Source organism: Plodia interpunctella, chromosome 28 (assembly GCF_027563975.2).
Source record: "Plodia interpunctella isolate USDA-ARS_2022_Savannah chromosome 28, ilPloInte3.2, whole genome shotgun sequence".
Lineage (NCBI taxonomy): Eukaryota > Metazoa > Arthropoda > Insecta > Lepidoptera > Pyralidae > Plodia > Plodia interpunctella.
In genome coordinates, this window is record NC_071321.1 from 2,030,447 (window position 1) to 2,057,843 (window position 27,397).

At 36.4% G+C, this 27,397-nt stretch overlaps 2 protein-coding genes across 2 annotated transcripts; one reads left to right on the plus strand and one right to left on the minus strand.

The window, feature by feature from the left end:
- The first annotated feature begins 890 nt into the window (after window positions 1-890).
- LOC128681867 (scavenger receptor class B member 1-like) lies at window positions 891-20,493 on the plus strand. The gene is made up of 12 exons (XM_053766137.2): window positions 891-1,165; window positions 7,986-8,077; window positions 8,619-8,782; window positions 11,173-11,311; window positions 11,835-11,950; window positions 13,360-13,459; window positions 14,310-14,437; window positions 15,697-15,817; window positions 16,565-16,712; window positions 17,194-17,344; window positions 17,592-17,688; window positions 18,177-20,493. The coding sequence occupies exons 1-12, from the start codon at window positions 928-930 to the stop codon at window positions 18,381-18,383; spliced, it is 1,701 nt and encodes a 566-aa protein (XP_053622112.1). The 5' UTR covers window positions 891-927; the 3' UTR covers window positions 18,384-20,493.
- A 783-nt stretch (window positions 20,494-21,276) lies between these two features.
- On the minus strand, window positions 21,277-26,940 carry RpS3A (Ribosomal protein S3A). Its single transcript, XM_053766138.2, has 7 exons — window positions 26,790-26,940; window positions 26,391-26,487; window positions 25,179-25,264; window positions 24,480-24,575; window positions 23,207-23,354; window positions 22,123-22,284; window positions 21,277-21,444 (listed from the first exon to the last, which is right to left on the minus strand). The coding sequence occupies exons 1-7, from the start codon at window positions 26,849-26,851 to the stop codon at window positions 21,301-21,303; spliced, it is 795 nt and encodes a 264-aa protein (XP_053622113.1). The 5' UTR covers window positions 26,852-26,940; the 3' UTR covers window positions 21,277-21,300.
- Between the last annotated feature and the right edge of the window lie 457 nt (window positions 26,941-27,397).

Sequence of the window (27,397 nt, forward strand, 5' to 3'; positions counted from 1 at the left end):
GTTTTCATAGACCACCACTTGCTTCCGGTGAAGGAAAAATCGTGAGGAAACCTGCACACTGGTTGATTATTAACTTGTGTACGAAATGAAAATGGCAATAGCAAATCGCTCTATTAATAGTGCCAAGAAATTTGTTGTGTAAAGTAATGACTACGACCACGGCGAACCTCGGCTATGGGAATACGACTATGGAGAAGACACCATATAAAAATAGTTTATTTATTATTAAAAAAATGCGCTACACACAGCACTAACAGCCGGCAAACACATGATCTTATCTGTGAGTTGTGGTGGATGTCGTAAGATGACAGTGACACATAGCCTTGGTAGTTCACGGTCAACAATCGCAACCGAAAGAAGAAGTCAGGTAGACGACCGGCCATAAAAATAGAGCAAAATCTTTAAAATATTTTTTTTTTTTACCAGGGCTTCGGTCGCCACACACGCACATACAGGTCTACCACTTTTGTAAGTTACACCGATGTACCTGCACAGAAGTCTAATTTTTGTACGGCGTAATATTTTAGCTAATCAGAGCGCGCCATGTTTGTTTACCCGCGAACAGAGCTGTCCGCTATTGGCTGACGCATACGCGCAGTCACGTCGTACGCACGAAACATTGAATTTTTTTGGATTATAAGACTTATGTCCTAGTAATACGGTCGTTATTTTATTGAGTTTGTATTCGGTTTGATTCGGCGGTACGACGCGCTATTCTGCGCCGTCGAATATTGCCGATGTAACGTATGAACGTGGTAGTACTGTACACGCATATACGAAACGTAAATATGACAGGGCAATAGACTAGTCACTACCACTCGCCTTCCAACTCGCTCAATCTAACAAACTCGTGTGACCATTAAGAATCAGTCCTGATAACACATGATAAACTTAGTCTCATCGAGTCCACCGTAACGTACGGTCGCTATGAGTCATATAAACTTGGAAAACGCGCCTTCGACAGCTCTAATGCTGCCTAAAGACGAAAAAGTTGTTGTTATTCCCGCTCAAGGCGTGGGGAAGATCTTGATAAGGGAGGACACGATATTAGCTGGTCTCCAGGGCTGTGCCGGATGTGGAAGGGCGCAGTTTTCGTGTGCTGGAGTCAAGAGTCAATGGTCTGTGCTTTGTTGGGGCAGACAATCTGATAGGAAGTACTATTTTTGTGAGTGTTTTTTTGCATAATTTTATTTTAAATTTCTATTATTTATGTTAAAATGTGGTTTACATTTGTTGTTTGTTATTACTACAACTAGTCCGACATATTAGCATAAATTAATAATGTTTTGTGAGTGTTAAATAAAATATTTAAAGACACTTTTTTATGTTAACATAAACATTTAATCATTTTATTCTTCTTATATGGTGATCCTAGGATTTCACAATATGTGTTTATGTATGATGTTCATTTGTATATTTTACATAAGTATAAATATACTATCCACCACTATTCTTGTATATTATAAGACAAAGTCTTCTTACGCGTCTGTCTTTCTGTCATGCGCATTTCATCAATAGATATAGCGATTCCCTATGAAGATTTTTAGGTGTATAATTTAGCCGGCACGGGCCGCTGGTATAGTGTACCTAAAAAATCTCCCTCTGTCTGTCTGTTTGTAAGCTTTCTTCTTTTAAACCACAGTGTGTTCTTTCGCTATAGGTTCATAACAGTGCGGTCTTATCACTTCAAATGATAGTTAAAGCGATATTTACGAACGAACAGAGCGATATTAAGTTCACTGGAACAAGCAAAATGAGATAATAGTCACCAAATAGACTAGTGATACTCGTGTGGCTCCGCCCTAAAATAGGACCATGTGGCTGGTGTGATTCCGCATTAAAATAGGACCACACAATCTCTCTCTCATCTTAACCTTTTCCGGTTGTTTCCTCAGCCGTTCATAGGCGGAGCTTAGAATCCACTTTGCTACATTTTCGTCTTCACTTCAGACCACCTTTCACATCATCAAATCATTAAAAATAAAATAGGATCACATAAAATCGTACGAAGCGATTAGACAATTATATAATCTTGGCAGCTGACAGGCAACAAAAGCATCCCGGGAAAGGTTGACGTCAAGCAGACATTGTAAATCACAGCAGAATTTTCAAAAAAATTAAGGTTATTTTTTATTATGCTGACCCTGTGATTTGCGGCGTCACAGCCCTGTATGCAACGGGGAATACTCGAATATATTTTAAGAAAGAGTTTCTACTCGTATACAAAATTTTATCGAAAACATCTCAGAACAGCCTAACATCTCAGCCTAGAACTTTACTGCGGTAACCACTTACCATTGAGTTGCATGCCTAAAAAACATTTTACAAGTTTTATTTTAGTTTCACCTGTCCCTATGTTTTCTGTCTGTAATCAAATCGTGCAAGTTAGATTGCTCCTACTTCCAGTTGTCCTACAGAGTTGAAATTTCCCACGTCGCTTCAGTTTCCATGACAATGCATAATTATGACAAGCATGACCAGATGGTGCACCCAGAATCGGCTCCACACTTCGAACTCCACAACAGTTTACACCACGGACACGGGTTTTTTATACCACTGATATCCCTGACGACAATAAAAGCTTGTGGACATGTTTTATAAAAAACTTATTTCTTGTATCTATTACATAAACTACACGAATGTTTATGAATGTTTCAGTGTAGGTAGAGACCAAACATTCGACTCCGTGAGATTAAACGGAAGGACAAATCAATTGTGAGCATTAGGTACAATACATTTCAAAAGTACTTAAATTTTTCTTTTCATCAGATTGACATCGAGTATGTATTTTGTGTTTTTTTTTAAGTTAAAACTTCTTTAGCGCCGTTGTGCACTTTTTGTGATGGGTAAAAAATGTTAAACCCGACCTGATTAATGCACAACGTTAATATTCAAGATTTCACCTCTGCCGGCACTCCCGGAGTGCAACCAGATATTTTTTGTTGATCTATGTATGGCAAGGCGAGATAAGTCTACAATTTCCTTAGAACTAATTTACTTATTAATGTAAAAATAACTCACACGAACGGGAAAAAAATGTGATGGTGGTAAAATGGTGACCAAAAGCTAGTTTTAGTCGTATTCCTCACGGCTGAGGTTCGCGGCCATTATGTAGAATGTAACAAACACACACACAACGACTTAGATAATAAAAACAAATTATTTAAAAAGGAGTGGTCGCCACGGCTTTCATCCATTTCACACACAAAAATTATAAATCAAATAGATTAAACGACGTTTTCCTGAAAAAAGTTCTAACAAAACTACTTACATGCACAGATCAGATGTGTGTCACAATCTTTTGTGGCATGAGTAGGATTCGAACCTGGGACCTTTCGGCATAGACCACCACCGCTAAAACCTGGTTACTGTGCCTATATTAATACTGTGGCAATAAAAGATTAAGAAATTCGGTGTTCTGTAAACATGATTAATCTTTTGACTAGGTCACCATGTTAATAGGGTGTTACAAAGATATGGTATGTCTTGGGAAGATCATTAATGCCATGTTTCAAGTTAATAATTACACTTCTTGCTTTTACTCCTAAACTCTACGAAGTTGTTAAAATTAGAAGATTATAAAAGTTTTTTTTTTCAACAAAAAGATTTTTTTGTGATAATCTGTAACTGTTTTTCTGGTTAAATAAATAAAAATAAAAAAAGTCGATGAGGTATGTGCTGTTGGATAGACAATTTATTTTGCAAATGTTTCAGTAATACCTTATCGATATTGTGTTATAAGTATTTTTCAGCACGACCTAGGTCATTAGCATCTCTTTGTATGAAAACAATATGATAAAATGCTATCAATTACATTCTATCCGGTACATTCTAATACATATACAGACGTAGATGATATAAACACTGACCAATCAGAATGGGAGAGATAGAATAGATTTTTTTTTCCACATTATTCCAAAAAAATATACACAAATTGTGGACATGACCATCACGCCACTATTTTATCAATTTCTTTTAATTAACACCGAAAACTAAAAAAAAATACCACTCGAGATAATGTCACACTCGATTCATAGACGTATTCCTCATGGCTGAGGGTCGTGGTCATTGCGTGGACTGAAACACACATAACTTTCTTGACACTATTAAATGGAGTGGTTTAACATTGCCTTCTTCATTTCACACACAAGTTATATATAAGATAATCAAACAGTGTACAGGTTTCCTCACGATGTTTTCCTTCACCGTAAGCAAGTGGTGGTCGATGAAAACTACTATATACGAGTCAGATTGGTATACAAACTCGTGTGACACGAGTAGGATTCGAAACTGGGACCTTTCGATCCACAGGCGGCTGCTAACACTATAAAACAATCTGAAGTTACTCTCTTTAATTCCTGTATCTGTCTTGCACCCCGTCCTATCGCCTTTGTCAAGTGTGCTAAAGGTAAATGGCAGACAGTGATTACCATTAAGTTGTACCTATTGTAACTTAATATAAATTACAATAGGTACAACTTACTAGGTACACTTTTATTACCTAATGCAATAAACTTTAAATAAATCACGAATGAAGTCGCGGACTACCGGTACCTACTATTGATGATATTACCAAATGTTTAGTAAAATATTATAGAATAGCCATTTCAATTACTAAATATCCGTAACTCAATGATCCTTCTTTAAAAACGGTAACCACAAGTTTGGGTCACGTGTACAAAAATACCCAATAAGTTTTTTTTTTAATTTACTGTCAAATAAACAACTTAATGGATGTTTATGAATATATATAATAAACAAAATATGCTAAAAGTGATAACGATAAGAGATCAGGCCATATTATTTATACTTGAATGAATAAATTATTTAAATGTTCGCTACGTTGAGATAACTATATCTTAGTAAAAGGCGTTGAACTGCAGAAATGAACCATTTTTAAATTGATTTACTATATACATAATATACATATACATATTAGCTGTGTACCCGCGGGTTCGCCCGCTAAATGCCACCTGGAACAGTTCTTTCTTCTTATTGAAATGGGTTTAGGATAGTTGAAATAAAATATCATTTCATTACTGGTTGGACGCGTTTCATTAGTGTCATTTTTTAAAATGAAGAATCTTTTTTTTTTAATTAATCATTTATAAAATCAACATTGTACCAGTACTTTATTTATAAAATATGATAATTAAATTGATCACTGTGTATGGTACAATTTAATAAACACTAATGACACTAATGACAGCCCGCGGCGGAGTTCAAAACTCGTGAAATTCGTCCCATGTAGCGCTTTTCGAATAAGACACACAGCGCAATTGTTTTTATTGTAAAGTTTATTTTATTTGCTAGCGCTACAGGTTTTTCGCAAATCCCACGGGAACAATAGTTTCTTTTTCGGGATGAAAGGTTCCTGATGTTCATACTCTTAATTAGATATTGGGAAATTTGAAGAAGACTGGTTGAGTAGATAACGCGTGAGGAGGTAACAAACAAACAAACTTACTTTCGCATTTATAATTAGTTGGCATAGTGAATTTAGAATGTTGATTTACTCAAATAAAAGTAGCCACGTGCGAGTCGGACAAGCGCACGCACGGGTTCCGTGATCTATAAAAAATAGTAGGTGAGATCGTGTAATTAAGAAACAATTATCATGACTTTATATAATTAATTAAATTTTATGTCATTTTAATCGACTGGGTTAAAAATAAAATGCATAGAGGTTAAAATTTAACCTTTTTATTAAAATATCTAGATAAGTTAGTTTTAAAATTAAATTTTCTTTTTAAACCCCGACGATAGAAGGAGCGGAGTTATAGTTATAAGTTTAACGTGTCTGTGTATTTGTATGTCTATCCGTGGCATCATAGAAGACAAACGACTGAACTGATTTTCATCTAATTTATTTTATTTAAAAGATAATTTCATTGAGAGTGTTCTTAGCTATGTGCGTTCATCCGTTTGGAACCACACGCCACAACAACTATCATTATATCGATACGTGAAGGATATGTTTACAATAATCCATTAATTACAAACAAGTTTGTATGTTATATATATATCATTATTTCATCTCATAAACTATTTTTCTCGATATCTCGGGTTCTAAACAACGTATCGCAATAAAACCTGTACCAGATTTTAAGTTAGACCATACGCTATGCAACTGTGAAGACCGCATTAAATTCCATCGAGCAGTTTTTGCGTGATGCGCCAACAAACATACATACGAACAGAAAAAAAAATGTTTTGGCTTCTATAAGTCATATAAAGACCCCCAATCAATAAATTTCTTTAATATCTCCTATGTACAGACATACATACTTACAGTTTTACTATATGTATAGATTATTGAATTACTGAATGGAGCGTAGTTAGCTAGCGCGTTTTATTACAACACCATCTCATAGATATTGACGCAACGTAAGAAAATCAGTCTGAGTCTTATCGCGGGTCACACTGATAATAAAGATCTACGCAACTATATACATATTAAAGTATAGTGTCGATAGTTTAGTCTCGTTTAATTTTTAAGTAAGCAGTTTATTTATCATTCGCACAAAAAAAACCAATACTTAATAAGATAGACAAGACATTAATTTTCCATGACAATATAAAAAGCAAAATAGAATTTTATTCTTATGTAGGTAATTAGAACATTTCAAAGTTTGATTTAAGTTTATATCGTAAATATTTGATTTCAATTACCGTTGGTTTTTATAAGTTTGGAAATTACACGTACTATAATATTTTATGTCGGCTCCTAACTATCGGCGAATTCAAACATTGCAAATAAACCTACATTGCGTAGTAAATATACCTATGAGCTTTTTTACCGCAAAGAAAAACCAGCAATATACGACGAATCCAACAAGTTTGGCAAACTGTTCGCTGATAGGTATATCCTTATCCTTACGTATTATAAAACAAAGTCCTCTGCTGCGTTTGTCTCTCTGTCTGTTCGAGATAAGCTCAAAAACTACTGCACAAATTTTGAGGAACAAAAATACATATTTTATAGGTATGTATGTAGGATCTGTGAATAGAATTTTTAAGTTCGTGGGGCGACAAAACCGGTTAAGCCGTTTTTGAAATATTGTCAGTTTTGTAAAAATTTATTGTGTTCGTGAGATCTAAGTTCGCGGCGAACAACTAGTAACCTTAGTTATAAGATAATTTTTAATGACCACAGATTTCGATGATGGCCGTAAATTATTTCCGATGATGCATAGAAACATATTTTTTTGTTGCATAAGAATTGCAGATGCAATTATATGCCTTGTATAGCTAGCTCTAGACTCGCGTACGAGTGTTATATTTGTAATTATACGTCAACGTAACCATTTTACAACACTAATTAGATACATTGTAAATAAGTTTTTATTGAGAAAGACAAGTTTTTTTTTTCCTTTTCATGCTCGCAAAGTTTAACACTGGATGTAAACCGCCTAAAATTTTAAGTTCTAGATCAGTGAAATCTTCGTATTTAAATTTCTTTTTTGCACAATAGCTTTAATTAAAATTTCATACAATACTCTAGAGTACCTACCTACCTATAATAGAAAAACAAGCTGCGCCCCCTGGTTTAGCTTCCGTGGAAATTTCGGGATAAAAAATAAGTTACGTGTTATTCCAGATTATATTCGAGTATTCTACCCTAAAATTACTATACATAAGTCAGATTGGTATACAAACTGATGTGGCATGAGTAGGATTCCAACCTGGGACCTTTCGATCCACAGGAACAGACAGTCTTTAACCATTTACACCACCACCGCTTCAAACCCATTTCTAAAATGCTTCGCTATACTATCTCAGTGTACAATCTACTATTTTTCAAGTTTCGAGCGATTAAGCTATGTCAGACAGACAGACAAATTTTTTCGTTTATAAATATTTGTTTAGTAATGGACTGGCCACAGATTATATATTATATCATGTTTCATGTTTTTGTGCTAAATAAACGTTTCTTTTTTCTTTCCTCCTATAGCTGTATGTCTGAAGAGTCCCGTTTGTTTCAGTGGTAACGCTGGTGTCGGCCATATTTGTTCTGAGTCTTATCGGCACCATTTTCTTTTGTTTCACAAACGCCATCAATGATGCTATATTATCTGTGAGTATATTGTGAAATTTGTTTTTTGTTTATATCAGCGATAGTATATGAAATTCAACCATCTGGCGGGACGGCCTTGAATTTTATAAATAGAATCTGTAAAAGAAAAATATCGATAAAAACAAAGAAGAATGCCACTATATTATTAATGTATTTTATCAGCTAGTATCATTTAAAGAAACCGACTTTATTATTAACTAGCTTATTGCCCGCTATTTCGCCTGCTGAAACTTCACACGGGATCAGTTATTTTTCCGGGATAAAAAGGTACCCTATATCCTCCACACTTCGAACTAAATGTACGCAAAATTTCAAGATGGTCGTGATGAGGTAACAAACAAACATTTACTTTCGCAACAGCTTACTTTCGCAACAGCTTACTTTCGCATTTATAATATTAGTTAGGATACTAACTTACCTACTGTACTTGAATAAATTTATAGATTAAGTGCATTCTTATGTACCTACCTATAACATCTCCATTACTTCACGTTCAAATTATTTGATACGAAAACTTTCTAATACCAATGTTTTTACCCAGAACATGGTGATAAGGAACAACTCCTTGGCCTTCTCGATATGGAGACGACCCAACGTGCAGCCTCTGATGAAGGTCCACCTGTTCAACTACACCAATTGGCAGAGGGTCAGGGACGGCTTCGAAGAGAAGTTAACGGTGGAAGACGTCGGTCCTTATGTGTATGCGTGAGTACAGATTGCATTACAAACATTTATTTGAAGTCGTACAAACTTCACAAGTTTTACAAAAGCAACACATTTATTGCACTTGAAATATCAATGAAAATAATTGGACTAATTAACTATATAATTGTATATTTTTAATTAATTGTTTAAAACTGGCGATAATTGTCATAAACAATTATTGATTATATGAATAACAATAGTATGATGGGTACACGGTGTCATTCGAATTATCAGGTAGGCAGAAAAATGAATCTTTGAATGGAATATTATTTTTGCACAATGCATTACATTCAACTTCATCATTTTCTCACATTATAGTTTTTAGAAAAAACTTTGTTCACATTTACACGAATCGAGACAATATATAAACAAGCTTTTGCCCGCGTGAATTGAAAAACTCGGTCATTCTTTAAGAAAAATTATGAAGAGTATTAGAGTTTACCAATTATCAGCTTTTTATTTTGAAATTTGTATTCCAAGACCCATGCAATCTTTCACCCCTTTCACTTTTTGAAGGGTTTGAGGGTTAATTTTCAAAAAATCTGAAACACGTATTCATTAATTTATTGTAAACAACCAAAATGCAAATTTTCAAGTCATTAACTTCAACGGTGGAGAACTATCATATGCTTAAAAGTTTTTCACACCTTTCACCCCCTTCGGGGTGGAATTTCCAAGAATCCTCTCTTAGTGCTCACCCACACTCCCCAGGGAACCTACATGCCAAATTTCAGCTTCCTACGCCCAGTAGGTGGCGCTAGTGTGTAGTTATGTATCACCATAAGGTAGACGATACTTTTTACATCTCACAATCAAGTCGATTCGTAGTGAAACGCAGCTGGCGCATTGTGATTGGTTAGCTGCGTCTCACTCTGAATCGACTCGATCAAACAGCAAAGTCGCTACTAACGCACACAGGCCCCACCGATTTTAATATCCTCAAGTTTATAGTTATCATAAAACAGTAATTTTGGCCACAATCATACTTATCATACGTGTGTTATCTAAAGCTCAAGGGTTCAAAACAACTAACAAATGCCAGCCGCAAATATTGTGTTTTATTCTTTTTCTTTTTTGCAAGTGTGTTATTATTATACTGATGTCAGATTTTATTTAAGTCGCCTAAAGGCATCTGGAATGACTTTTACGACTACTTATCAACCCCTACTGACAAATAGTCGCATAAATACTAGTGAACTTAAACTAATATTAAAACAGATTTTAAAAACTATTTTAACAGGTTATGCAATAGATAAATAATTTTAGTAGACACAGTTCATTAAACGGATTTTGATGGTCACCGTTTTCGGTTTAGTCAACTGTGACTATATTGTGTAATGGAAAAATATAATACTTAGTTTCTAATAAAATTCTTTATCTAGTGGGGCATAATCGGTTAAAACATTTTTTGTATTTACACAAAGAAAAAATAAATTGATAAGAATATTATAAATTGACAAAGATATTGTATAAAAACAATGATGGTTCTAGTGTGCAGGTGCAAGTTGCCTTAATATATTATGCCCTGTAAAGACACATCGAAACAAACTGCTGCTTTGCATGAGATGTTGTATGAAAATGTACTTTGTTTTTTGGATATGCTAGTTCGTAATTTTTAGTTTCCATTGTTCTAAACGAACACCAGGATGTTCGGGTTAATTGCCCTTGCGTATCTGCTCAATAAAAAAAGAAACAATTATAAAGTAACATTGAAATATTTCAATAAATACTGTCAGGTCGTTTATTGAAACATGCTAATAAAGTTTTTTTTTAATTATTGGAACACAAAGAAATTGATTATCATTGTTCTTATAATCGAGTAGAATTATTGAGATAAACTGCATTTATCGATGTCGATGAAGGCTGCGCAACAAATTTTAATTCGAAAATTACTTGTGATTTGTCCTGTTGATAGACAAAGAAATGTAAAGGCGATTTAATATAATCAATCAAGATAAGGTCCTTTACCCGTGGAACGTCATATTTATAATTTAACTAGCGGCTCGTCCCGACTTTACTCGAGTAAAACTATAATAAATTATACTACTAAACCATCTTCAAGAATTCGAGCCTTCCGTCCGGATTTTATTAAGTTTATCGCGATCATACGCGATATGCTACTAATGTTGTATATGTAATGATAAGAATTGGGACATAAGCGAATAGATTTGATGAAATGGTTCCCAGAAATGAAGGACCGATCATTCGTTTGGTGTTGCGCAGGCGTCTCCAAGCAGAACTGAGTCAGATACCTTGGTATATAATTCTAATTGTTTGAAACCCTTCTTTTAACACAATTTACATTTGGTTTGAAACCTTTCTTTTAACACAATTTACCATAATAAGTATATTAGTGAATAAAACTTAATAATTAATTTTATTTGTTCCAGACAACAGTTGGAGCGAGTGAACATCAAGTTCGAAGATGACCAGCTGAGCTTCCAGGAGAGGAACTACTTCAGGTACCTGCCTGAGAAGTCCACTGGAGCTCACTTCGATCAGGTCATCGTGCCAAACCTACCACTACTTGTGAGTTCCTCCTTCTCCCTCATTGCTGAGCTTCGTGATTCTCATTCCAGCTCCACGCTGTCGCCGAACTCGGATACATGGCGACGCTAATGCGTGAGTGAACATTGCGTAGTTGGTATGTGAGCTTTTATTTACCGCAATGAAAAACCAGTAATGTATACCGAATAAAGTTTGGCGAACTGTTCGACGACAGTGTGGAGCCGGAATGATGTGACACGTTGCACTGCGTTCCGCAATTCAGATACTCGGCCGCTCGAATTACGTCGCCGACTTTGATCTTCACTCTCAAGCGAATCTAGTCGGACCAACGCAGGAGGCAATGTCCTCTAGATCTTCTTCCATGTATTAACGTATATTTCCGTTATACGTTTATCCGACGTATAAACGTATATCTCCGTTATAAGTTTATACGTCGCTTCATGCGTTGCCCCGATCAGAGTATGTAACCCTGAATGAGTCAGTGACCCTGTGCTCACGCCATTGTTCTTTCTGTGAACGATTGAATGATCTCTTTTGGTTCCAGGGCGTGGTGTCGAAAGCCAAGGACATGAACCTGAACAAGTTCCAGGAGTTCTCCTTGCAGACTGCGCTCAACTTCGTGCAGAATAAGGAGGCCTTCGTCAGACTGCCAGTTCACAGGTAAATAAATTTAATAAAGTTGTGTAAAATGGGACCATCCAATAGAACTGCGTAAAAGAAGGGAAAATAAATAAGTACTAGCTTTTGGCCACTTGCGTCTGGTCACTTGAATATATAATTTTTCATTCATTCATACGTTTCGCCCGCGGCTCCGCGTGAATTTCTCTGCGAAGGCGGAACAGACACGATTTTCATATAAAATTTCACCCCCCATTACAATCATTTGGGGTTGAATTTTGAAAAACGTAGCCTAGATTCGAACGGGGGTATTTAATACATGGATAAGCCCTTCAGGCATCTTCAACAATATATCCTCTGGTGATTTTTGCGAGTAACGCCCAAAGACAAGGTTCGTTCTCGCCTGGGAGCCGTTTGCGCTGCACAGTTTTCGGCTGTACGGCCCTTGCGATTTTAGCCATATCTCCTTGTAGACCAACTGCAAGTAGGCTTCGATAGTTAAACCTTTATTTATGTAAGTACTCACTTCGATCGTTAACTACAATTATAGAGAATACTATCGCAAGTTCACGATGCGTGTTCATAGCAAACAATCGTCAATTACTTAATGAAATGTCAACAGACGCAACCCGCTTGTATCGACGTGAAACAAATAGGTCATGGGTTAGAAAATTAATAAATATTTTGTAATAAAACTTACTTACTTGCTTCCTGTGGCAGTACTTAGATACTATAACCGCCAAGTTACATTAGAAACGAATGCCGGCAGCCTGGCCCTGTCAGAAAGGCCAACCAAACCAAAGAACACAGGAGTTGATAATCAAAATAGAGACCAAGGTTCATTACTACACTTAGCTATGAGAAAAATATTGTAAATAAAATTAGACGAAAAAAAATCCAACAAAACTTAATATAATAAAACTGTAAGTGGGTTATGTCTGTATATATATGACTTATTAAAGAAAAACAATAATGGGGAGAAGAAAAACAAAAATTTAATAAATAAATATATTAGGACAAATAACACTGATTGAGCTAGCCCCAAAGTAAGTTCGAGACTTGAGTTATGGGATACTAACTCAACGATACTATATTTTATAACAAATACTTATATAGATAAACATCCAAGACCAATCAGAAAAAAATCATTTTCCATCATGCCCCTACCAATAGAAGCCAAAACAATTTGATTTAGAATAATTTTCTCTCTGTCTGTCTGTGTTTATTCGTAACGAGATTAGAAATACGAGGACTTCCTTCTTCAGTCGCCGTGCGCTACGCAATGAAGTGCGTGTTTATTGGCATGACTAGTAAAAGTCCGGTCTCGAATGGAATACGAACGGGATCCGGTCTTTTCTTTGAAAGTCCGGTCTAAACTGGATTTATCCGGTAAAATGGTAACCCTAAACCGGGATGGCAACACAGTGAATAATCTAGTATTTTGTCGACAGATTCCTCTGGGGTTATGAGGACACGATAATCGACTCCACAAAGCTGATCCTCAGTCTACAAGGCAAGCTGAAATTCAAGCAGTTTGGACTCCTGGCTACGGTAAGAAAAATAATATATTTTCTTCTAAAATACGCGCCACGAAAACCTCAGCATCACCTGTAGTTAATAGTCAATAGGGATAGCTACACTGGAGGTCCTGGGTTCCCCAACCAGGTCAACATGGAAAATGATCCTTTTCAGATTGACCTGAGTTTTAGATGTTAATCCATCTATACTATTTTTATTTATAAAGAGGTAAGCGTTTGTATATTTGAGGCGCGTTATTTCCGAAACTACCGAACCGATTCCAAAAATTCTTTCACCTTTAAAAAGGTACCTACGTTATCCAGGTTTGCTATACCTAGGCTATATTTTATCTCAAAATTCCCACGGGAGCGAAGCCAACATCTAATATGTAATAAAATCTAGTATCGTTGAGTTAGTATATAAAAATATAAATTATATGAATTTTGAAGGTTCGGCTGTAATTGACCGTTTGCTTGACTTCAACCGTCCTTGGGAATGCTACTGTTGCCTGTCAACTATCTAGGCTATGTTTCCCTTACTCGTACGACATCCACGGGAGGATGGAGTGGTCGTATGTTAAGGCGGAATCACACGCCATAAAGCCGTCTAAATAGTGATAATTATATTGCTCTATTTAGCTTGGTATCGGTGACATGTGAAAATAAACTCGTACGAAACGTAATACCTACACTTCTTTTAAAAATTGCTACACATTCCGGTACAGCCTATACAGAGTAGAAAAGAAATGAGAGCGGGCAATACTGGGTGTTCGTCAAGCAATCTTGACCATTATTGCAAATGGCAAATGAATGTAGTTCGTTATGAGTACGTTTTATAGTCTTAGACTTTATAGTCTGTATATTCCCCCTTATATTTTTTTCAGAAAAACGACACATTATCGGACAGAATGACCATCAACACGGGAGAGGTAAACAAGGACAAAATGAACCTGATTGAGAAGGTGGAAGGGGAAGATCACCTCAACTTCTGGGGAAGCCCTGAATGCAACAGGTAACCCTTATTTTCAAGTCCTAACTAATATTACAAGTGCGAAAGTGAGTTTGTTTATTTGATACCTTTCACGCTCTATCTACTCAACTAACTATTTAATCTTCTTGAAATTTTGCATACATATAGTTTGAAGTGTGGAGAAGGAAATGGGTACCTTTCATCCCGGAAAAATAGCTGTTCCGCGAAGCCGCGGGCAACAGCTAGTTAGGAGTATTTATCCAACCTAAGAAGAAGTTGAAAGTCGTGTCAGATGTATTAAGGCGACTTGAGTAAAGTCTGCCACAGTGTTAGCAATAACACTTATACGATAAGGAAGAATGATAATAAATTTGCATAAGTTAAAAAATTAATTAAATTACATAAACGAAATCTACTGTTGAATTCCAAAACGCAGAAGAAGACAAAGCACGGTTAGTTCATAACAAATCATAGATTTATTATGAACTACCGTAAATTGTAGATTGTACAAATGAAACACTACTAACGACAAATACCATACCTAAGTTTTTTCGTGAAAAACAATAAGTGATATAAACAATGTTTTCATACAAATCCAAATTCGAAATCAGTGTTCTAAAATCCAAATTATATAATGGCGGCACATTCATAGTCCAACGAAAATTAAAAATGTTTGCGAGAATTAAAAAGCGATCCATTTTTTTTTAATTTACTTCACTTTTGGCGGTAAAGAAAATAATATTACTTTTCCTATTTCTATTTGTTTATTGTTTTTTGCTTTTCGTCGTTCAGCAGATGCTTTATATTTTATAACTTTCGCATTTATATACCTATTGAAAGCATCTATCGCATTTATATACTTATACATATATATACCTATTGAAAGCGCCAGTGTAAAATAGGCCATTGATAATCTCCTTTCAATGTAGTTAGAGTAATATCTCGCTAATTACAACAGTTCACAGTTTATCTGCTTTGATAACTGTCGATAGAAGGGTGTTCGCCAATTTCGTATTTCTGTATGATATATGTATTTTTACCCGTGTTATTCCATTAAATAATGGAAAACTATACATTACCGCTGTGCAGTTTGCCGAACTTGACGGATTCGATAAACATTACTGGTTTTTCATAACGAAAACTATACCTACTCGTATACAAACTACACAATATTTATGCACATGGCGCGTCTTCTGAGTTCGGCTAACCGTGTAATCCAGCATTAAATACCTATTTATTGCGCCTTCCTATAACGAAAGTATATCTATCCATATTATCTAAGGCTTCTTTCCTCCTTCCAGCATAGAAGGGTCAGACGGCTCAATCTTCCCGCCTTCCCAGCTGGACCGCAACAGGACCCTGCACGTCTTTATGCCAAACCTATGTAGACGAATCCCCTACATCTACGAGAAGGACATTGAGGTGAGTCCCCATATTAATTTCATGAAAAGAGTTCATGCTCATCTTTTGGACTCCTTTTCCTCCTGATTTTCTCTTTTCTGTTTAGCTTTTATCTGTATTTCTTGGACATCATTTTTATTATTTTGGTTTGTATGTATTCATATATTGATATATATGTAGTCTTATCTATATGCTTTGCTATTTATATTTTATATATGTAGTTATTATTGTATTTTAGTATGTGGTAGTACTTATTTGTGTTTAAGATATTTTTGCGCCGCACAACTTTTCTCTGTTTCTCCTAATGGTTATCTGGGAGAGAATGCTTCTCGTAGCATTAAGTTCGCCATTTGTTTATAAGTATGTTTATACTTGGAACAATAAAGTCTTATAAATAAATAAAAATAAAAATTGATTCTTGTCACTTTTCCTTTATGAGTCCCTTATGTCCAACCACTAACCACATGCACGCGGCATCTAACTTTTTAACTTCTCCCTATCGAGTCGATTCACAGAAATTCAAATCATTTATTTATTAGAAATTAATTACAGTGACAACTCAGCCAACCAATCACATTGAGGTGTGGTTGTCGTTGCGTCACAATGGCGCACTATGATTGGTCAGGCTGTGTCCGTCGGCTGGCAACACTGGGTGTTTATCAACCAATCATGATGGTATTTCAATGGCAAAAAAATGTAGTTCGTTAAAAATCAGTTTTCTCCATTTTCTTGACAGACTGTAGAATGCCTCTAATTCCCCCCCCCCAGGTGGACGGCATCACCCTGCTCCGCTACCGCCTCCCCCTGGACGTGTTCGACGACCCCGGGCACAACCCCGGCAACCAGTGCTACTGCGAGATAGACACGGCCACCTGTCCGCCCAGGGGAGTCATCAACGTCACAGCCTGCACCATGGGTGAGTTTTTAACAATCTCTCATGTTCCGCTTATCTTAATCTCCAAGCCCGGTGACCGCATAAAAAGCAATCCTAAAATCAAACCTGCTTAAGATCAACAATCTTCTAAGAATACTATATATTGTTGCATATCAGCTGCCCAGCCATGTCCATATCCATGAGAAGATATTGAGTTGTCGTATTTTAGGACGGGACCACACGCTACAAGTTATTTACACCGGACAGCATAAATTGTTTTGCATAAACTGTATTGCGCCTGCTAGCGGAAAGAAATCGACCAATGACAGTGCCCAAATTTCTACCAATCAATACACTTGTCATTTCTACGCATTTATAATTGGACCGATCCTAATAAGATGTACCTAATGGGGTTTGTTTCGGCGTGTACGAACCACTGCATAATCTACCTTGGAAATCTTACGTGATGACTAAGTATTTTTAGTGCTCTAGTACATTTTAAAATTGATATCTTTTATTCTAGGCGCACCAGCCATGGTGTCGTTCCCCCACTTCTACCTGGGCGACCCGGCGCTCCGCGCGGAGATCCTGGGCCTCCGCCCCGACCCCGCGCGGCACGACTCCTACCTCGACGTCCACCCCACCTTAGGCCTATCACTTAACGGAAAATCCAGGTACCTACTAACTTTGTCACTCACATGGAATTAGTAGGTACTCCGAAGTACTTATTTCATATAATTACATGGTCACTCACCATTATTTTTCGTACGTTTGACGTTTTTTTTCCTTACGTGGAAAGTCCAATTCCACATACAATGTCTGTGTTAAACTTAAATATAGCCGCACACTAGCGCCACCATCGCCAGTAGTCTCTCGTTTGTAAACTAAACCTGTAAATCACAAATTAACCATTGTTTTCAGCTTGCAAATCAACTTCCAAGTGAGGAAAACTGGCATGTTCACGTCTCTCGGTTTCCTGAAACAAGGCATCATCCTACCGGTTGCCTGGATTGAAATGGTAAGTGATAATCTATACAATCTGTACAATTTTGTCAATAGAAATGATAATAATACAGATTTTCATGCGTGCTTTAAGTCCTAAGTAATTAGAAACACTATCCAACGTGTAACGCCGACGCGAATGCTTGAACATTGCGTAGTTTGTATTGTAACTAGCAATGTATAAAATTCGACTAAATGTTTCGTGATACTGTATACAGCCGGCATAATGTACTGCTACATAAATACCGACTATAGATCTATAGCCAAATAATGGTCTCTTTCCGTTATACTACTTCCCAGCATGCTAAAAAGAGATAACTAGTGTGTGGACATAGCGTAGTCTATCAAGAAAGTGAAGAAAATGATCTATCTGCTGGCAACACTGGGTATTTAGTATTTATCAATCAATCTCGACGATTCTATTTGGTATTGCAAATTTGTTAAAAATCAGTTTTCTTCACTTTGTTACATATTGTTTACCAAATATTCTGCTTTTAATTCTAGAGCGTAGATGAACTACCGGAGAGCCTTCGCTCGCTAATCTACCACGGCACATACTCGACGGCAGCCGTCCAACTCGGTCTAACAGTGACGTGCGTGGTCTCTCTGGTCGTGTCTGCTGTGTGTCTACTAATGCTGCTGTTCGGGAGGCGACCAAAACCATGCGCAACTCTAAAAGTACCCATTGAAAAAACGCAACAGTTATCGTAATGTGTAAATTGAATAGGATTTTTGAAATTATCCACCGATTTATAGGTGTATACTTTTTACTTTTGATCTGGAGTTTATCTGTCACAGAAGTAGATCAACAAAAAAAAAATACGAGTCACAGATAATCTTTGGGTCAACATTTTAGAGGAAAAGCGAAGAGCAGAAATGGAGATGTCCCAATTAATATTATAAATGCGAAAGTCTGTTTTTCGATCCCATCGACAATTTTCTGGAAATTTCGCGTACACAAACATTTTGAACAGAGGGGATAGAGTACTTTCATCCCGGAAAAACTACTTATACGGCGAAGACGCGGGCAAATACTAGTTATTTATTGTTTTAATATCATATCGTTCTTATTGTAGACATTTACAGATGAGGTTTAGCTTATATTTTAGCTTAAAATATGTTTTTACTTTTTTATGTATAAAGGGCTTACCCCCTTACTGGACAAACTCCATAAAATGTGATTTTATTGAGTTTCAGTTGAGAAAGTCTAGATCTGCATATTTTTTTACACTGTGCACGTCATACTCAAATAAAATTGTACCTTACGAATTTGTTGTATAAAATTCAATTTTATTTTGACATTGTAGGTAAGTTGTCATGAGAAACGTGCAAAAGCTTTTATATGTGATGTGAATCTAACATTCCAGTAACAGTAAAATAAGATAAAATAAGTACATAAAATTCCAGTGAATATATAGATTACAAAAAAAATTGAAATTGTACTTAGGTGTGTTAATTTTACTATATATAAATCTTCCCATAAAAGAAATCTCACGACATATTGAGGAATTATCAGTAAAGGGCGAAGTGTTGACTTGCATTTCACTACCGAGTCGATTCGCAGTAAGACGCAGCTAACCAATCACAGTGCGCGATTGTGCCGCGAGCACAACTGCGAATGAGACTCACTGCGAATGGACTCGACGGTGAGATGTACCTAATATAGCAAAGTCGCACTACGCACACAGATCGGCCACGTTATTTTGTCAACAGTTGTAATTTTAGGATTAAAATGCGTTAATCAATCATAATGGCGCAACAATAGTTTTACAATAGACAGCGTTTTCATTGAAACACAAACATTGGATATAATTATTATATAACGTTTAGGGAAACTATAATAAGTACATTATTATATTTTTATCTAGCTTAAAGTTAAGTAGGTACATGTGTAAATAATGTGTAAAACTGCTATCAATAAAATTTAGCAAAGATGTATTTTGATACGGCCATTGTAGTTGGTTTTCAATGTTTTAACCATGGAATTATTACCATTAATTAATTCAAATCATTTATTCAGAAATTAGACCATCACAGGCACTTTTTCACGTCAATTTTTATATTAAATCGGTAGTTATTTCTCACAAGCTACAAACTACTGGCATTTCGGAACGACCACTGCTAGAAGAAATGTCGAAAGAAACTCATTTGAACAGTGTTGGTCCCTATCATGCCAGAAGGGCTTACCATTGTTTCTTACAATTTTTTTTTCTAATAATATATCAAAGTACATAACGTTATCATTATATTATTATTTGGTTACAACAAAACTTTGAACAACCAAAACGGCATCCGCTCAGCATATGTCGTGGGCCTTTAATTCGTACCATGAAACTTACCAACACGTAGCACGTTACTGACATCCACATGCTGTCTCTTTTTCCCATATAGTGTATGTATCGTGTAAAAAGAGAGACGACGTGTTCTATGTATTTCATTGCATACGTAGCCAGTCATTGCGTTCGTAATTGTAAATATAGAAAGTAAGACACGATTTTTTCAATATTTTAATTGATTATATTTTGTAATAAAATAACAGTATACGTTGCGATGCTCTCTCAATACATCTCTAAAATGAAAATCATCAGAAAACCTTGTTGTCTCGGTGAATATGACGTTTAGGAAGTATAAGTTTGGAATGCAAGTAAGATGGCATACGTATAAATCCAAGAGGTTTTTGTAAAGCTCGATACAATATTTTTCTCCCGTTAATTTTACTCATATAATTCTTGTAACTAATGTTTTAACATTTTGCACTACAACACACTACAAAAATTCCCATCGTGTTGAAAGGTTGGGGAATAAAGTAGAATTATTTCAATTCAGTGTTTTATTTTCTGACCCTGACCTGACACGACACAGTGCCCTGGCGCTTGTTCTCACGCATACGGAATTCATTTAAAAGGAAAAAGTTCGATCGGTCGATTAGAGGGGTAAATCCAACCAATCACAATCACATTGCGCCATTGTGACGCAACGACAACCACACTGCAATGTGATTGGTTCGCTGCGTCTCACTTCGAATAGATTCGATGGTGAGAAGTAAAATGCAAACCCGCACTTGCCCCTAACATCGATCGATCGAACTAATCGGAGAAGTCACTCGTATGCGTGACTCACTTCGCCCAGAGTTCACTCTTCAATTTTTGAGTTATTTTTTCTGTAATGTACAGAAACGTAAAACCTCCAAAATCAAACAATTGGAGCGCCTGTTCGATATGTATAAGATTTTTTAAATTTTAGAGTACCCGATCCAGAGTATTTTCCCAATTTCTGCCGGCGGCATCGCCCGCGTGTTTCGTTTCTGAACAAATTTATCTAAAACTCATTTATGTTTGCTGTTTATCTCAAATTTTACGTCTCTTGCTCCAAAAATTAGATTTCATTTCATATAAATTTGCAACCCCTAATTCACCCTGCAATTTTCAAAAAGTAACTGATGCAATTTTCAAAAAGTAATTGATGCATTTTCATAATGACGTCAGCAAAGAAGACTCCAATGCATAAATGATTTTGATAAACACAACTACCTATCGGGGATAGTTTAGGTCGGAATGGTAGTATGAGAAGGTCAGAGATGGTATGAGAAATAAAAAACCGAAAATTCCTTTTTCACATTATAATAAAGTTAGACGCTCTCCTGCACTGGAGGTTCGTATCCCTCGGGGCGTTCAGACTTGTCGCCGACCTCCCCCCTCTTGCCCCCACCACCTTCCCCGTGCAACTCCATCAATTTGGAAATCTCGAAACGCGGCCTCTTCAGTACCTTGACCTGTGGAGAAATATCTTCTTAATGGCTGGATTTCTGATAGACATTTTTGAGGATAGGAGGGTTTGTCAGAGGTAAATCAAAAGGGAACATGAATTTTCATCATGTATGTGTCATTGCGAGCTAGGTGTGTCATCATTGGAATATTTCTAAGATAGTATTGGTTTAAAATAATATCAGAGAAATCTTATTACATTCAACAGGTGACAAATCATGTCCGTGCAAACCGTTGAGGGGTTCCCTCGTCGGCACACGACCTTGGGTGCATTTCATAATAATTCATTATCATCCAAACTAAATGTGTTTAAAAAAATATTTTAGCTCAAACTGTTAAAGATATCTGAGAAGCAAGTGCCTATAAAAACTACAAAATACAAGTCAGATTGATATACCAATTTGGATTCGACGTTTGGATTCGAACCTGGGACCTAATCATAGTTGGACGGTCTCAACCACTGGACCCCGACCACTTCATTCTTCATTCAGAAATTAGACCTTCACATTTTTCATCATATTCTCAATTAAATATTTACCAAAGCTACAAACTACTAGCACTTAAGAATGACCATTGCTGAGAAATGTCGAAAGAAACTTATTTAAACAGCGTTGGTACCTATCATGCAGCCACCAGCAGGGCATACATTTTTTGAAGTGCACGACAGTGAATACACGAACACTCACCTTCCTGATACAAACATCCCGGAGCGGGTAGATGCCATGGCAGGCCTTCTCAATGTCCTTAGCGATAGAGTCCGGGATCAGCTTGTTGACCACCTCCCGCAGTTCAGAGTTCGTCACGTCCCTGGTGATTATCTCACACATCTTCTTTCTGATGGCACGGACCTTGTGATGATAAATACATTATGTTAATATAATGACAAATTTTAATGAAATTTGGCACACATGTCAATTGAAATGTGGAATAACACTAAAAGAATATCTCAGTCAAACATTTTTCTCCTCTATACATGTAAACATCCCAACTAATATTATAAATGCGAATAAGTTTGTTACCTCATCACACATTATCTACTGAACCGATTTTATGAAATTTGTTACACGGTTAAAAAAATAACCAGGAATAACACATGGATACTTTTTATTTGCAATTCTATACAGAATTGAAGACGATCTTCAATCATCATCTCATCGAAATTGATACCAAATTGCCGATCTCCTTTGTAAGTGAGCATGAACAAAGAGTTATGAGTATATAGGAAGCAAGTAAGCTTTGTCGGGATCGTGGCATGTGGCAATCTCTGTCTCTGTCCACCACCATTACAGATAGGCATGATAATATTTATGTATGTAGCAGCGACACAAATAGCCGACGGAGAACCGCAAGCCGCGTTCGTGTCATTGCCTGTTGCTCTGCGCAGCGAAACGAAATCACAGACCGGATTTAACACCAAATCCATGACGACAATTACTGCAGGCTAAACTTAAATAGCGTAGATAAAGCAAGCCTGCGGCTGAGGAATAAACACTCAGATGAAAGAGCATATCGGCGTGTGATTCTGCCCTTAGAATACGGCCCACTCAAAATCCTCTCGTGGATGTCGTACAAGGCGACTAAGGGACACACAGCTTTAGCAGTAAATAGGCAACAAACGCGAGCGTTGAAATCAGAGCCACATATTCAAAATTCAAAAGGTTCATTTTTTACACGGCTTAGCCGCAAATGCAACACGGAACGCAAAGATGACATTTGGCTGATATTCAAAGGTTAACCAAACCTGTGTTAGATCATCACAGGGCCACTCACCTGGGTGTGCTGAGCGTAGCAGGTCTTGCGTTGGCTGAGCGTGTCCTTGTTGGTGAAGCCGATGCAGAACACGCGGAGCAAGTAACCGTCCGTGGTCTTCACGTCGATGTTGGCCTCCACCAGCGTCTGCCATTTCTTCACCATCCATCTGTGGTGTTGAGATTTCAAATTACTCCAGGGTAGGTATAGGGAAATTGTATGGTGTAAATCAATGTGAGCTAATTTCAGTTAAGTCACCTAACAAGATTGAAATGTCGTATATTGATTTGAAAAAACAACGGGCTTCAAGTATTACAAATGTTTTGTAATTAAACAGAAACTAGTTACACATTGCCCATCTTCCGCAAGCAGAAGACGTGGCCGTACCAGTGCAAGCTTACGCTGGTACGGCCACGTCTCGCGTATATCACAAATATCTCAACAGTTTCCGCTAATATCTTCGTCTCTAATCATATGTCGACTTTGAACCTATATAAAGTGGATAATTAAAAGGCGCGTCTATAGTTTTCTTAGCCTGTATTGGTAATGTAGCAATGACATGAAGGGCCTATGTGTACAAACACAGAAGCGCTGTATCATGTGACGGCGTTCATATATGCAGCTTGAAACGATATAATGGCCATATTGGGCTCGTCATATAGCTGGACTGCAAGAAATGGAACGAAACACGATCATGAAAGAAGTGGCGTGTGGTTCCCGCTCTAGGATAGGGCTACTTCATATCTTCCTGTGGATGTCGTGCATGACGACTAAGTGTATAATGTATTCACAGATGATATCCAACAACATTACCAAAGAGAGTTGATATTAGGTAGATAGATCCTACATCTTTCCTTGATAGTATTCACTGTATTGTAATCTTAGGCCTTAAAACGTTAGAGCGACGACGCGACGCAGCAATGAGGGCGTGCGTGATCTAAAAACTAAGACCATACAAAAGTAGTGAAAACTTTTATAGGAGAGTTTTACGACCTAAGCCTAACGTCAATCATTATTGGCAATTGTTATGCTATGGCTGACTCCACTAATCTTTTTGCGTGTAAATGGCAAATCTACACGCTATAATCGAGACTAGATATTATTCTTGCCAGAACCAAGCTGCTTCAATGGCTTTACCTAGCTTGGTGACAATCTGTTAGTTGGTTTTTCCATATCTGCTGTCATGCTTAAAGTATGTATATGATGGAAATATCTTGGTTAAATGTTTTTTTGTTTTATGTTCACTGAAAGCTGCCATCGAATCTAGACTAATAATCTTATGTCAAAAACATACCTGAGCTTGTCAGTGGTGAGGTCCATGCCGTGGAAGTTGCACAGCACATTGCGACCCTGCACGTCTTCTGCGATCAGGCGGAACTTGCGGAAAGACCTGGAAAATATTACGTTTGTTGAAAATGACAATTCTGGTAAATAACATTGTACAAATTATATTGGTCAAACAAAATACCCTTCTGATATATGACTAGATTTATTGCTAAAACTGATGTCAGATTATGTTTAAGCCGCCTAAAGGTATCTGACATGAGTTTTTGTACTATGTAAATGAGCTCAATAATGTAGCAACGACACAAAAGGCCTCCACAATAATACGGAGGCACTATATTATGTGATAGCAATTATATCTGCAGCTTGAAACGATACGAAGACCATAGTGGTGCATCATATAGCTGGACTGCAGGTTTTACAGAATAATCTAATCTTTTTAAATAAAAAAGAATACAATTAATAATCATACCTATTTCTTTATTTGTCTTTCTGTCTCGTCAAAGAGACAAAAGATGTGTAGTATTGCAATTTGTTAAATAGCACTTCTTTTATGTATAGACAGATTCTAAACTACATTTTACATGGGCGGACATCTAGTATGTTATTCAGATGTAAAGTGCACCAGGAAATGCTTAAAAATTTAAACATCTACAAGTCCTAGAAAAAATTAAGCGCACAAAGAAAAGGATAAAAAATACCTACATACCTCTCAGCATCAGTGTCTGCTTGAAGATCGGCCAGCGAAACTTCAAATACACGGCCTTTCAGTCCTTCCGAAGCGATTTTGGTACCCTTAAATGAAATTATAAAATTTGTCAATGGCAATCTTAACTATAATATTAGAAAAAGTTGGTTGGTATATGATTTCAGTGGTAAATCAAAAGGGAACAGAATTTTTCATCAGGTCTGTATCATTGCGAGCTAGGTGTGTCATCATTGTAGTACTTATATGGAATTTTAATATTTATAACTGGTGATTTAATATTAGTTATATTATGTGCTAATTTCAAATATTTCATTGACAAACCATGTTGTGTGTAGCCCAGTTTGCATTTGATTGTATTGCACTGATTAGTATGTGAAGATGTTAGTAGCAATACTTGGATTCACACAAATCAGTGCCTGTCCAAATTGAACATGATACTTGCACTTAACAGTACTAAATCAAAATGCAATTTGGGCTTATGTTAATTGGTATATAATAAATATAAATATATTGGGACTAATCACATAGATTGAGATAGCCCCAAAGTAAGTTTGAGACTTGTGTTATGGGATAATAACTCAACAATACTAAATTTTATAACCAACACATATATAGATAAACATCCAAGACCCAGGCCAATCAGAAAAAGATCATTTTCCATCATGACCCGACCAGGGATCGAACCCGGGACCTCTCGGTTCAGAGGCAAGCACTTTACCACTGTGCCACCGAGGTTGTCAATACGGTTGTTACTATAGTTATCTTTACAATTTTTCATGACATGTGGCATATATTTACATTTGTGGATTTATTGTTGAAGTATGCTGTTGATTTTCTTAAATTTACTTATTGTTCAACAGATAACTCAATAACTCAAATAAATTACCAAGTTTTTACCTACATTATTGTTACATCCAATCTCGTTTATAACGTGGCAAAAGGACTGTTGACCAAGCTCACCTATTATGTCTACATTTATAGCTCGAAATCATGGGCATGGTAATTATCTAAATACGATAGGTAAGCATGATTTACAGTCCCAAAAATTTTGACGCCATTACAAAATCGAAACTCACACCAAAATTAATCACGATGTGACTTTTAAAGCATCTTTACTGTGGTTTCAAAAAACAGGTAGGTACGTACCTAGGCACTAAAAAACACATCCCTACCTTTTAGGTTATGATAGCATCCGAATAATAAAAACCTTACCTGGGTACGGTTGACGAGGGTGGTTCCCACCTGTCTCTTGGTGAACATAGACGGGGCCTTAACATCATACCAGTCTTTACGAGTGAAGGGATCAACACTGAAAATGGAAGTCAAAAGTTAACCTCAACATATAGACGTACAAAACACATGGAACTTCACAAGTTTACAACTCGCCATATATTCAAACATAAGCATCCGCTAACAAACGAATTGAAAATCACCATAGAAATGCCAAAGCCTAAGAAGAAAACTGATATTTCTCAAAAAGTTCCAACACACGAGACCAAACATTTGTATCAATATAAATCACAACAATCACAAATATCACAGGTTTCTAAAAGTTGTTGGTTGATAGGATATCGATGTACCGAATAGATTTTGACTGTATTGCTAACTTACATCTTCTTCTTCACACCTTTCTTTCCGCCTTTCGAGAGGCCTTTATTTTTACCGACCGCCATGTTCAAACACAAACTTTGGAAAGAATCTGAAATTGACAGACTTGACAGTTGTTTATGACCGGCCTAGATTTCATTGGTTGGTTAGTGGACTTGAGAGATGTTGCCAGATATAAGAATTTAAGATTACCTGAAACCTACTAGTAAATGATAGGTGTTTTCAGGAAGAAAATCTTATTATTACTAACCGGATTATTAATAACAATAATAAACTGGTCGAGAAAACTTTGAGAATGGTTTAAAAATATAATCTGTTGTTATCTGTCACTACAACAGAAAAAGCAGACATGTAATAAAAAACAAGTACATATCGTTTTTCTATAAATGAATATTTTTCTCCAACGACTAAACTTCAACTTTTGACCTAATTGTTTTGATTGGACATTTGTGGCGTTGAATAATTATTTTAAGCAAAATCGATTGATTATTCTGAATATATTTCTCCCGAAATATTGGGAAATTTATAAGAAATGGCAACTTTGCAATCATAGACAATATTATATTTTTCTTTACATTTCACCATTTTTGTGACAATGACCGAAACGAGTA

Excerpts from the sequence above, each read along its gene's own strand:
- LOC128681867 (XM_053766137.2), top strand. The coding sequence starts at position 928 with ATGAGTCATATAAACTTGGAAAACGCGCCTTCGACAGCTCTAATGCTG. Across the intron at positions 11,951-13,359 it reads GTCAGACTGCCAGTTCACAG|ATTCCTCTGGGGTTATGAGG; the intron begins GTAAATAAATTT and ends TTTTGTCGACAG. Across the intron at positions 13,460-14,309 it reads AGTTTGGACTCCTGGCTACG|AAAAACGACACATTATCGGA; the intron begins GTAAGAAAAATA and ends TATTTTTTTCAG.
- RpS3A (XM_053766138.2), bottom strand. The coding sequence starts at position 26,851 with ATGGCGGTCGGTAAAAATAAAGGCCTCTCGAAAGGCGGAAAGAAAGGT. Across the intron at positions 23,355-24,479 it reads CTCACCACTGACAAGCTCAG|ATGGATGGTGAAGAAATGGC; the intron begins GTATGTTTTTGA and ends TCAACACCACAG. Across the intron at positions 22,285-23,206 it reads GCTACGCTCAGCACACCCAG|GTCCGTGCCATCAGAAAGAA; the intron begins GTGAGTGGCCCT and ends TATCATCACAAG.